The following is a 13,198-nucleotide window of genomic DNA, read 5'->3' on the forward strand; positions in this document are numbered from 1 at the left end:
TTTCTATTCTATTCTATTCCATTCTATTCTAAATCTGCCAGTCGCTGAGGTCTTTGCACATGAACACTGTAACTTTTTCCAGTTTGATCCTGCTTATGCTGTTTTAGGTGAGAATTGTCACTGGAAGCTTGAAGCTCATTGCTTATACTATTGTGACTGTGAGTTTTGTTTAGCATTATGAAACCACCTGCAGAAATGCAGGTAACAAAAAGAAGATGCTAAGTTGTAGGGCTATAATTTACATTTTCAAAGAGCTTTAGCATTCAAAATAAAAAAAATTGCAGAGATCGCTGTATGATACTTCGAGTGAAACTTTCTGAAGGCCTCATTTTCAGCAAAAACACAGTAACAGTGGTTGGAATTGTATTTATGGTAATGCTGAACAGCTGTAGGTACCCACATTTACCACCCTTTCTCGTTACTTTGTAGGTTTTTTTTCTCATGCAGATTATATTAACAACAAATTTCAAAAAATGAATCATGGTCCTGACAAAGTTTAGAAACCCATCCTGTGAAAGAGAGTGTTTGAAGAGAAATGTTGGACCTAGGCTTATAAAGCATGGAAGAATACAAAGTGTTGAAAGTACTAGGACAGGGATCCTTTGGCAGAGCTCTCCTAGTTCATCATAAAATCAGTGATCAGAAGTATGCAATGAAGGAAATAAGACTTCCTATGGTAAGCGTGACATGTACATCACCTCACCCACCACTTTAAAAAGATTTTAAAAAATTATAATTCTGGATATATTTTTGAAATGCTGAACACTTTTGCTGAGAGTTTTGTGTATTAGACAGTTACATTGTATGGCTACTATATAACTATGTCTGAGTCTATGTTGTTGATAATAAGTAAAGTGGCAAAATCTGATCTGTTTCAGAAAAGGTGTGATTACATTTTGGGAAGTGTAGCACACAGGAAGACACTTAGAATGAAGCCCCTGTTCCCCTGATGCCCTTGGCTGGATTCCTGTTGATTTCACTAGAATGCAAATTTCATCTGCAATACCTAATGAGGAAATTAGCCTCATATTATTGGTGGTAGTCAGATATTCAGGTTACCTTCTCTGCACTTAGCTAACCAAAAAATCACAAAATGGGAGACGCTGGTTTTATCGAGGCTGAAGCTCAGTTAATACCTGGGCAGTTGGCTTTATACCAAGTTCATGCAGTGTAGACTATCAGCTGTTCCAAAGTCAGTGTGTGCTGCTTAGTTACATAGTTCCGCATTTTTAAAATAGAAAAAGTAATTAACTGAAGTAGGAAAATACCCTCTCAAATTAAAAAAAAACCCAAGCCCCCCCAAAAACTGAAGTCTTCAGCTAGTAATAAACTGTAGATTAAAAAATGATGGGGTTTTCAAGTTTCTAAATTACTTCTTAAAATAACTGAAGAACAATTCTTAAAAATATTTTCCTTTTGGAAAGTGAGGTGCATTGTTTGTATATACGAAAATCCATTAGTGTGACATTTATATAAGCGTACTTACATTTTCAGTCTTCATCTGATGTAGAGAACTCTAGGAAGGAAGCAGTTCTTTTGGCTAAAATGAAACATCCGAATATCGTTGCCTATAAAGAATCATTTGAAGGTAAATACAAAAACTTAAAATATCTTTATTTGTTTAAAGTTGCATACTTCTGAGGGATCAAGATTACTTTTTTTTGTTGTTTATAATACATGTTATAAACAAAACCATGTTTATTGTAATATATAATACACAGCATGTAGTTGGAGCTTTAGAGTAAAAATAATACACTTACCCTGCTAATGTAAAAAGTAATTATTCTTAAATTACCTAAAATTTAGCTGATGGACATCTGTATATAGTGATGGAATACTGTGATGATGGAGATCTAATGCAAAAGATTAAACACCAAAGAGGAAAGTTGTTCCCTGAAGATACGGTAAGAAAATACATTGTTTTGAACCAAGGACCTAGGAATCCTTTTTCACATAAACTGAAGCACCCTGCATCACATAAAACAAATTATAGATATACAAACACCTTGAAATGCCTTAAATGAAACAAAGACACTTATAGATAGAATGGAAGCATTATTTCTTTGATAATTTCTAGCAGAACAAGATGAAAATTGGACTGAAAGGAATAAAAAAGAAATTGCTGTCTGTATCTGAGAATTGTGCAAGCCCTGTGAAAAAGAGAGTCCGGTTTGCATGCATAAATTTATGCAATTAAATAAGAATTTAACACAAACTTCAGCCAGAATTTAAAGCACAGTAAGAGGTACTGCAAATGAAAAGTAAATAAAGCACTCTGGTAAGATAAATGAAACTAGCCAGGAGACTAAATGCTTGCATTTTATGTAGCAATTAAATGTTTAAACCATTCAGCAGGCATTAACTCCTTTTATCACAGAGGCTATAAAATTACTTAGGAGAAGGTTGAAACCACTTCCTGCCACAGTTAGAAGCATCATCTTAGTTAAAATGAAAAGACCAGAATCCTCACCTAATCTAATATTTAGATTGGCCAAGGATCTCTAAGAACTTTATTTTGTAGTTTTAAAAAGAATATGTTTCCTTTTAGAAATGGTATGTTATCTCAGTGTGGTTTTTTTGGTTTTTAAATTGATAATTTACTATGAAATTGTAATTGACATGCTTATAAAATGACCATCAGATAAGTGCCCTGTAGTGACTCCCTAGCTTCATTATTGTTATGTACTATTAGAGTTTTCTAGACACAGGTAGCAAACATTCCTTCTGCCATGTTAAAATACACTTTATCGTAAAGAACTTAGTCTTCATGCTGACTGGAGGCCATTATGCTAGAGTTACTTTTAACTCCCAGATATTCTGAACATACTTTTTTTTTCTTTCTTGATGTTTTTTTAGCTATTAGTGAAGTATTCATTATATACAGCATTGAGCTGTTATAACTCTTAGTTACTCTTTTCAGGTCCTTCACTGGTTTGTGCAGATGTGCCTGGGTGTGAAGCACATTCATGATAAACGTGTGTTGCACAGGGATATTAAATCCAAGGTGGACAGAGCAAGTTTTGTTGCCATTAATAAACTCTCTTCTGCATGCAAAAGTTCAACTCCCTCCTTCATAATTTCCTGCTACTGCTACATGCTGTGTTTTTCATTTAGGCTTAAGAATATTAGATAAATGAAATTGTTGAGTGTATGGGATGATGTAATATTGTGGCGTAACATCATCTAAGTATAGCTATACCTTTCATATCAACACTGCTGATGGCGCCAATTGCTTGTGACAGACTGCATATAATTTAAAACAATAACAGAAATATAAAACGTGTATGGAGTAAATATCTTGCTTCTCATTTTTTCTTTTTTACTCTTTTCTAGGACAAAGATAGAAATTCAGAAGAAAGCGTGACTTTAGTGGTTTGAGTACAGCATAGAGATTAAGGCATTTCTAAGCTCTGATTCTTCCTCTGCTACTGATGCTGGGGCTTTAGGCCCATATAATCTTTGCATCTCCCTTTAAACACAAGATAGTTCTTAACTTTTTTTTGGTAGAATTCTTAGGAGAAGCAAGTAAAAGGAAATATAAAGATAAAATATCAGAAGTGATTGTCACTGTGTTTTCTGTATATACAAACTACAGAAATGTTTCCTAGAAGGCTATTTAAGTATGTGAATCTGTCCTCTTGAAATGCAGAACGTCTTCCTCACTCAAAACGGAAAAGTCAAATTGGGAGATTTTGGATCTGCACGCCTTCTTGCACAGTATGTGGATATCTCCACTGATCTCAGTGGTGTAAAGTTTTATTTTACCATTGATAAATAGTGCAGATATCTTAAATAATTACTTCTCATCTGGCGTTTCTTCTTTGTTGTTTCAATAGTCCAGTGTCGTATGCTTGCACATATGTGGGAACTCCTTATTACGTACCTCCAGAAATATGGGAAAGCATGCCATACAACAACAAAAGGTATTTGTGTTTTCTGTTGTCACAAATAATGCCTGACTGATGTATGTCTTTTTATTGTTGTCTCAGTCTGGCTTTGTGGCTTATCCGTATTTGGTTTGGAAAAGATATGGAGCTCAGGAATATTTAGAAAGAGGTAATTACAGTTTTTTTAAGATGAAAAGGCCTAAATTCCTCTTTACTTAGGTAACTGAGAGTATATCATCTTTAACCTTAAGTTTGAAAACTGGTGTGCAGACCTCTGTGTGCATTTGGGAGAGTAAATACATACGTGCAAAGAGACACACGTATGTATGTAAACACATATGTAGTGTCTTTTGGCTGGTCTGGTTTTTTTTGGCTGGTCTTATTTTTTAAGCTCTTCTTGCCAGTAATGTAGGAATAACGGCTACAGAACTGATGACTTAAATTTATAGAGCCCAGTTATTCTGGTCCTTATACAAGAACTTCTCAGAGCATCTTGATAGTATGGTGTTCACAGCTTCCTCCCAGACTCCAAAATACTAAATCATTTTATACCCCCTCCCCTAGATCTGTTCTGACCCTAGTTTTACCTGAACCAAGTGACTCATTTTCCACAGGAGGGAAGAAACCTTCTCGTGCTTAAGTTTTTTCTGCTCCTTTTGCAAGAAAGACATCAGTTGCTTCTTATGCAGGTGGCAGTACTCACTTTGGGTGGAAGATGATGGTTTTTTCTCAGTAGGAGAATTCTCATTGCCAAGACTGTAATTCCAACTCTCAGAATTAGGATCATGTGTCTGCCGTCTGATGTTAAGGGCCATGGAATACAAAGGCTTTGAAGTGTGGAAGGATAAATATTGTTGCAGCAAATTGCTTAGGAGACATTCTGGGAATAAAAAGCCAATTACAACTTCATGACAGTCATCCTTTTTTGTATCATGGTGGGATAAAATAAGCAAGATCATTTCCACTGGAGAGGTTAAACACATAATTGTATTGTCTTTTATGGTTACTTACATTTATTTTTAGTTTATTCAATTCAGTTATGTACACATAGTGAATTTAACTTTTTCTAGGCAGGACATTAAATTGTAATTTTTGGCTCAAAATTTCTCATCTTTCTCTATACCTACAGTGATATATGGTCTCTGGGGTGTATTCTGTATGAGCTGTGCACTCTTAGACATCCAGTAAGTATAGCTTTATTGCTATCAGAAAAGTTCTGCAATTCCTTAAAATTTGATTTGCAGTTAGCTGTAGTTTGATGGGTTCATAGTCAATTATATATTTGACTGATGTGTTTGTTGCTGATTCTGAAAGAGAGAAGTATTGCTCCACCCTCCCCACCCCTCCTCCATTATGTGCCTTCTGTTTTTCAGCAGCTCTTGGGACCTATTGGACCCTTCTGTAAAACACTCAATTTTCTAAATTGTTAGAAAACAGTTCTTTTTCTTTCTTGGTTAATTTTGCTCAATATCGGTCAGGTAATCTGGGGCTTACTAAGGAGTCCAGCAGGTGCCAGACTGGTTCCAGATATCTGCAGGGATGTTGCAATGAGCATTGTGTTTTACAGGATCAAGATGATCACAGAAGATGGAAGCAAGGACACTCAAAATCTTTGCTAATGAGACTATATTGTGTGCAAGTATAGCAAAATGTAGTAAGCAATAAGCAGTTTTGTAACTCGCATCAGTGATACACCTATTTGCTTATTCTTCAAATCAAACAAGTCACTGTCCAAGCACTATCCTCCTATTGGGACAGCAGGAACCTTGATGGATGGTTCTGTCTCTCTGTCATTTCTGGGACACTGTCTTTTACAGTGCTGATGCTATGCTTCCTACGTGTTAACTTCCTCTGGCTTCTGTATACAGACACATGGCTAACACGAGAGCCCTTATCAGGATATGTTTGTTTTGCAAGAAAATGAGATCATCCTAATTTAAGGTCATTTTGGCTTAGTTTTTTATAAGCAGCAGTTTAATTTCATTGAGATAATGCAGCTGCAACTGCTAGCAGTACAAGAGTTTACAAGTTTATCCTGCAAGTGAATGAGTAATGAAGGAGTCTGTGCATAGGCATGTGTGAGCCTAAGTAGGTCTGTGGCAAGACTTTGGCAGTGTCACAGCTATTCCAGCAGTACTCAGAGCTGGGTTACCAAGGAGTGGAGCATTCTTCCCTTTTTAGCGGCATTGAAATATTATGTATCTGTTTTTACATGATGGTCACATATGTTCTTGCATAATCTATCAAGGGTGATATAAAAGGATGCCGCACGCCGCGGATGCTTGGCACTCTGCAGCCAAGCCAGTGGTGTGTACCGTAAGAAAGCTAGTTTTGCATGGAGATAGAAGTTCTCAGCTGTTTTAGCTCAGGCTGTTTCCATCCGTGGTTATAGCTGTTCTCGCTGACATTGCAGTCTCTGATGACTTGTATTTGGAAGCAGTAATTCCTGACTGAAGATTGGTTAACAGTTAGCTGAGAAAAGTAACAACTGGAGCCATTTCATGTAGATTTGCAAGAGGATAGTTGTGCCTTGATAGGCTACTTTTGATGATTATTCTTTTTTTTTAAATTGAGGTCTGCATCTTTCCTGGCTTACAGTTTCACTCTGATCTTAAGTATATGAAGTAAAGGACACTAAGATGATCAGATTTTATTTTTGTAGGAATATAGCATTGAGAAGATTTGGAACAATCCTAAATTTATAGGAGTATCTCCCACCTGGTTTCCAGTTGTACAGGTTATTGTTTGCAGTGTCCATTATGATCTGATTTTAGTCAGACTTTGTATGCAAACTGTGATGTTTTCATTCTCAGCAAATTATATTTCTGTCATTGTTAATATAAATAAATGCCTATGTAATAGCCCTACAAAATGTAAAGGAAAGTTACTGATATGCTCACTAGGGGTCATTATTCCGCACCTCTGAATTAGAGCCCTGAAACTGTCAAACTGGGAGCCAAATCAGTATGGTATTAGGGAGCCTACATAGATACATACCATGCATTTTTGTATAATAAATGTTAAAGTTGCTCTTAAATTATGTCAGCTTTTTTTTTTTTACCTTATGCTTAAACTCTGTGCTCTAATGTTCATTTATTTTTAATGCAGTTTCAAGCCAATAGCTGGAAACATCTCATCCTTAAGATATGCAAAGGGTCCTACAATCCACTACCATCTTGCTATTCCTATGGACTTCATTACTTAATAAAACAGATGTTTAAGAGAAATCCCAAGAACCGTCCATCAGCCAGTACTCTTCTTGCAAGAGGTTGCTTAACCAAACTTATAAAAAATTGTTTGCCTTCTGAGGTACGGTATATTCTTTGTCTCTGGATTTAAGGAATAGTATCTACATTTTAGATACTAAATCAGTTTCTTTTGTAGTTTGTTAGTGTATAACAATCTAAAATGTAGTGTTGTGTAGGTCCTACTCTAAAAGCCGTAAATACAGTTGTAGACTTGTCAGAAAACTGAATTTTTAGAAGGGTTTGTTTTGAAAGTAAGCGTTGAATATTGACATGATGCTGCTAAAATTAGATATTGTTAGCTATTAGCTGTGACAATGCTTTTGTATAGTAAGTCTATTTTTAACAAATAGCGTATACAATAATTTGGAAAAGGTTAAAATGGTACTGTACTTGCATCTCTTCATACACATTCCAGATGACAAATGAATTTGAGCAGGTATTAAAGGAAACCAAGAAACATGAAGGCAATGCAGCAAGACCAAAGGGTAAGTTAGCAACATTTTTCTTGACATAAGGAGTGACAAAATGACCAGGAATTGTAAGATCTTAAATACAGCTATAAAACATTAGTATTATATGTTCAAATCTACTTTTAATTATTCCAAAATCTAATATTATTGAACTTGTATGGAAAAATGCTTAAAGGACGTAAATTATGTTCCAGCATGAGAAGTACAGTGCAGAGCTACAATACATACATTGTAAGTCTTAAGACTTGTGCTAGAATTAAACTTTTCAATTTTAAAATGAGCAAAACTTTTAGCTGTTGCATGTATTTTAAATATGACAGTGCTTTCTTTCCCAGAATATGGTGAAGCGAGTTATTTTCGTTATTTAAGTTTTGGAGAGAAGGTTAGGTTTTTTCTTCAGCATAAATTCAGCTACACCAAAATTTGTACACATTTGGAACGGAATAGTAGAGGGACTCCCTGTTGAGAATGAGCTATGTTGACGGAAGTGTGGAGAAGCTTTCACATAGTTTTCATTGCTTGGCTCAGTGGCATTGCTGTCATACCTCTGGAATACCACTTTGCCACAAATGTTTGCCAAAGATATTAACATTTGAATCTGTTCCTTAATGTATCAGGTAATGTCATGGCTGGTGGAAGCTCAAATAATAAGAAAGAAAGTAGGGTAAGTATTCAAATATAAATATAATATTTGTATTTTAGTAATTTAGAATGTTCTGTATTATAGAAAAGTTCATATGGAAAATTATTAGTGTGCTAAACCATAGATCAGCCTACTAGGTCAGCTGTCATCTATGTTCAACTTGCAGAGTTTTCCTGTGCATTTCCCACCACTGTAACTTTTTGATGCTTCCCACATTTCATTTAGTTCCAAAATGGATTTCCTTATAGCCCTGTCAAAATAAATTTAAAAAATAATAAAAAAATCAATCAAAAAAAACCCCTCTCCTGTTTTTCTAAGTTTTGGGATACTGCAAAATTTGATGCATTTTCTTTGCTTTAGGGACACGTTTTGAACAGGCTGCTGTGGAAACAGTCTAGTCTGGACATAATTCTCACTAGTTTTTAGGGCCCATGTGAGATTTCAGGTGAGGAGAATTAAGTCACAGGTGGCCAAGAAGTCGCCTATGGGTAGATTATAGCACAGCCTGGCTCAGCCATATTGAGTATATTTTTCAAAACATGTTGCCAGTAGGGTTCTTTTTTTTTCTTTTAATAGACCTGTCAGTCTGAGAAGCTTAATATTTGGATGCATCTTGTTTTCCCTGGGAATATGATTCATTTATCTTTATATTGCTACAGTTCTTAAATGTAAAAAAATAAAACTACAAATTGCATCAAGTAACCACATATGTGCTTAGCTTCAAAAACTGAGATTGTCTGTCAAAAAAGCACATGCAGTGTGAAATGTAGTGCAAAAATAGACACAGTGCAATTGCAATTGGCTTCATGGTGTCAGTGGTTTAGTTTTCAGATCTTTAGGCCAGCCATCTTCTAGCGAAACTAAAATAATTAATGCCATGTTAATATTACTGCTCTGTTTTTCTGGATGACAAGGATAATGATTAATACCATCTTTATTCTTTTAAAGCAAAGTAAAGATGAAAGTAGCAAGCATAGCCCCTTAGAAAGGAAAAATACTACTAAGGATTTGAGTGAAAGCACAAAGGAACAAAGAAAAACTGATGAAGAGGGTAAGTTTTCCAGTTTTAAGGCTGATGTATTTCCTTCTGTGTAGTGATATCTAAATGTCAATGATCCAGTGAATTAAACAGGTGCAGCATACAAGTCTGCATCTACAGAAAACCATGCCACTGTCTGTTACTTCTGCAATTATATTCGTTCTTACCGCTCATCGGAGATTTAAAAAAAAATTATAAAAATCTTGGCCAAAGTTTTAAAAAATGACTGAAAACATTTAGTATAGAGTAAATGTATGGGGAACTCTTTTACCAGGTTCAGACTTGTACCCATAGAATCAAACATCACTGTTACTGAAGTGCTGGATTCTTAGTACTAGTTTGCATGGACAGAGAATTGAGTTAGATGCTGGTTGTCATCCTTTTTTTTGTTGCAATTACAGCAGAAACTTCTGACATCCTCCCAGGAATCACTGATTTGTCACATCCCCATAGGAGGCAATGGGAAAAGAGGATATCCAATACTGTAGTGAATGTCCTGGAAAATGCATCTTTGCTTTCTTCCAGCTTTACATCTGAAGAGGCTAAAAGTAAGATTTAATTAAATGTGTTTTTAATTCAAGTAATATCAGTGGTTCTTTACGGATTTTAAAAGCCAAAAGTTTACAGGGCATTTTTAAAATTATGTAAAAATCATTTGAACATATTTTATTAACAAACAAAAAGTCCACTGTGCTGATGAGAATTTCGTAGTGGTCTTGTGTGACAGGAGGATTGCAAAGAGTGATGAAAGCCACAGATAACATTAGCAACCCTAAAATTATAATCATCGTTAAGAAATTATCCTACCAACCCTCCTCTTAATATGCCATTTGTGGGGTTAACACTGAGGAATTCATTTGATGCAGAATGCAGCTGCATGTCTTTCAAGTACAGCATACTATTGGGAGCATATAATATCCATACTTCTACTTCTTTGTCACTTAACATAGAGATAATGCCAATGACAAGAACAATTAATGATATACCTCAGATGTGAGGCAGATTCTTCCTTCTTCCACATAAACAGCTTTTAATTAGAACACTTAAAATGGGGTTTCTTCTGAAAAATTTGTCAATTTTAAAATGCACCACACTGTATGCGATTGTTATAATTATTTCATGTGATTATGGATATGTATTCTAAGTAAATATGAATAGATGCTATTGAAATAAATAATGAAGTAGTCAGAAAATTCCCAAGCTGTGGTAGGAATGTTACATGATAATTATATGCAGGGTAATGGAAGAGGACAGAAGAATGCATGTTGTTTAGGTGTTTGGCTATCAAAAGGCACAAAAATGGCCACAGGCTCCATTTTGGGAGATTTATAGAGCCACCAAATAAGCTTGCAGGGACTCTGACTCCTCACCCCCCTCAGCCAGTTTCTGCTGGCTGCCTGATAGCAGAAGGCTCCACTGTGGCCTTCTGTAATTTTCTTTCCTCGTAATGCTGATAGTGTCAACCTCAGCATGTTGAGAGGTCAGATGGAAATACCTAGACTCTTTTCTTCCTGTATTTCTCTCTTGAATGTGATCTTTGTAATCCACACTGCTAATGCAATTTTATCTAAGTAGTATTTATTAATGATTTTATACCTAGGTGGGTGTGCTATAAACTACAGTGAAAATAAGCCACGTAAGCAGTGGAACAAGGAAACTCCTCAAACCCTGATGAACATTCTCAGTAACGCAGATGTCAGCTTAGCGTTTAAAACATACACAATTTATAAACCAGGTAAATCCCCAGTTTGCGGGCAAACATTTTTGCAAACAGGTTTATTAATACGGGCTTTTTATTTTTTTACATACATAGCCCCTGCGTATAGAGCTTGTGCACTTTAGTTCATGTCACAACAGGCTGTTTTGTTTTTTCTAAAGTTTGCCAAATGAAATGTGAGATTACAAACATCCAAGCTGAGAATTCATGAGTGACTGTAGATATCTCTACTACATCACTTTATGAAGAACTTTGACTTGCAGCTCAATACCTGAATGAGGTTTTGACATAAAGGCAGTGACTGCAGAGCCATCCGGTCTCCATCCTGCTAAGCGGCATGGTGTATGCCTTAGGGAGGTTCAATAAATAGGCTGTAGCCCCATCAGGTAAATACACCTTCGCTAAATCAGTAGCGCCCTATTCTGAAGACAGGATGGCAAGATGGCATGGCAAAAGATAACTGTAGTCTGTAGATGTGCGCAGCCACAGTCATAAATCCTTGTTCTGCACTTCAGTTGCGTTACTAGTTTATCTCCCCACTTAAAATAGGGAACAGCTTGTACTGGAATCTGCTAAGAACTGGGGACAAATTAGAAAGACTATATTGTATTTAGTAATTTCTTAATAATTTTATTCTTAAAATTGAAGGAATTTTGATGACATTTTCATTTTTATACTCTCAAAGCTTCTGAAAATATATTTAGAGGTCCACTTTCCAATGAAACTGAAGCATCTGACGAAGTAGATGGTGAACATGAAACTATTGTTGTAGATTCTGAGAGACTTGAACCTCGATCTGATGAAGATGACACGTATGTCCAAATGACACCCCTGTATTTTTGTTTTCTTCGGTTCCTTAAAGTGATTTTTCCAAAAAGACATTCCCCTGAAAAAAAATCAACATTTTTCTCAGCATCTAAATCCATCCCTGTCTTACATAATGATACTAAAATTTAGGAACATTTGATATCGTACTTGATATCTGATATCTGATTTGAAATCAGGTTTTCTTTGCTATATTTATAGTTATTGATGGTGTTGAGGTTAAACAGGTTGCTTGTTATCAGCAGATTGTTTTTGCTGATGACTTTGCAAAAATGAAAGCATGAGATGAAATTAGATCCACAGTAAAGTGCAAAACCTTCCTGCATGAAACATCTTTGTGCGCTGACCTTGAAATCAGATAACCAGTGGCAAATCCACTTGCCTAGTGGTATGTTTGCTCTATTTGTGTATTAATCTTCCTACTCTTGCATGCATAGTGCAATAAAATAACTTTGGTACCTACTTATTGAGACATATTGTAGAAACTTTTTAACTTCTGTTTATGTTAGTGACCCATTTTTCCTGTTTTTGAAAGAGCAGAGTGTGCATCAATACATTCTGAACAGAAATACTGTATTTTACAGATGCGTGTATGTTTTGGGGGGTTTTCTTGGAATCTCAGAATCTCAGTTTATGTCATTGTTTACTTTTGTGGCACTTGGCGATGAACTACTTAGGCATGTATTACTGCAGTTCAGCTGCAAGCTGTTAGTATCAACGCATTTGCAGTCTCTTAGTATATGCGTTTGCTTTTGCTTTTGATAAAACTTATTTGGGTAAATTCAAAAGAGAAACCCTATTGGTTCCTTAGTCTCAAGGGTGCAGGAAATAAGTCTCTTGTGTTGATATTTTTAACATAATTTATCTTAGTTGTAGGGTAATTTTAGGGGGGAAAAAAAGTAAACAAGAGTTACAAAGTTGTATTTGCTTTGCAAAATAATATTTTGAAATCTATTTTTAGGGACTTTGAGGAAGATGATCCAGACTGGATGTCGGAACTGAAAATGGTATTGAAACACAGCGACTGAAAACTTGAATTTACCTACAATAACTAAAGTTAGGCTTGCCAATATTTATAATCTAAATCGTTGTTAATGTAGTTACTAATAAAATTATTTCAGTCAAAAAATTGAGTGGGCATGTTTTCTGTATCACAAAACTGAGGGTGAAAAATGCGTAACAAACTTCTTTAGCTAGAACACTTGCAAATAACTAAGTCTAGATACTAAATGTATTTGAAGTTGGTAATAGCTTTGTAGAAATGTTCAGTCAAAAGCACTAGTGCTGATAGCATTGTTCAGATTGCCCCCTTGTATTTCAAAGAGATGGTGTAGCGCTATGAGAGTGTGTAAAGCTTTTCTTCCTGACT

At 35.5% G+C, this 13,198-nt stretch overlaps 1 protein-coding gene across 1 annotated transcript; it reads left to right on the forward strand.

The window, feature by feature from the left end:
• Positions 1–547: 547 nt before the first annotated feature.
• Positions 548–11,865, forward strand: NEK3 (NIMA-related kinase 3; the record flags this gene model as incomplete). Its single annotated transcript, XM_009584425.1, has 14 exons — positions 548–676; positions 1,495–1,588; positions 1,807–1,904; positions 2,921–3,004; positions 3,650–3,717; positions 3,837–3,923; positions 5,017–5,071; positions 6,996–7,196; positions 7,551–7,620; positions 8,223–8,269; positions 9,197–9,299; positions 9,689–9,835; positions 10,888–11,022; positions 11,690–11,865. Coding segments are annotated over exons 1-14 (1,482 nt in total), but the record flags the coding sequence as incomplete, so codon positions are not given.
• Positions 11,866–13,198: the final 1,333 nt, after the last annotated feature.

This window comes from Fulmarus glacialis, unplaced genomic scaffold, assembly GCF_000690835.1.
Source record: "Fulmarus glacialis isolate BGI_N327 unplaced genomic scaffold, ASM69083v1 scaffold46188, whole genome shotgun sequence".
NCBI lineage: Eukaryota > Metazoa > Chordata > Aves > Procellariiformes > Procellariidae > Fulmarus > Fulmarus glacialis.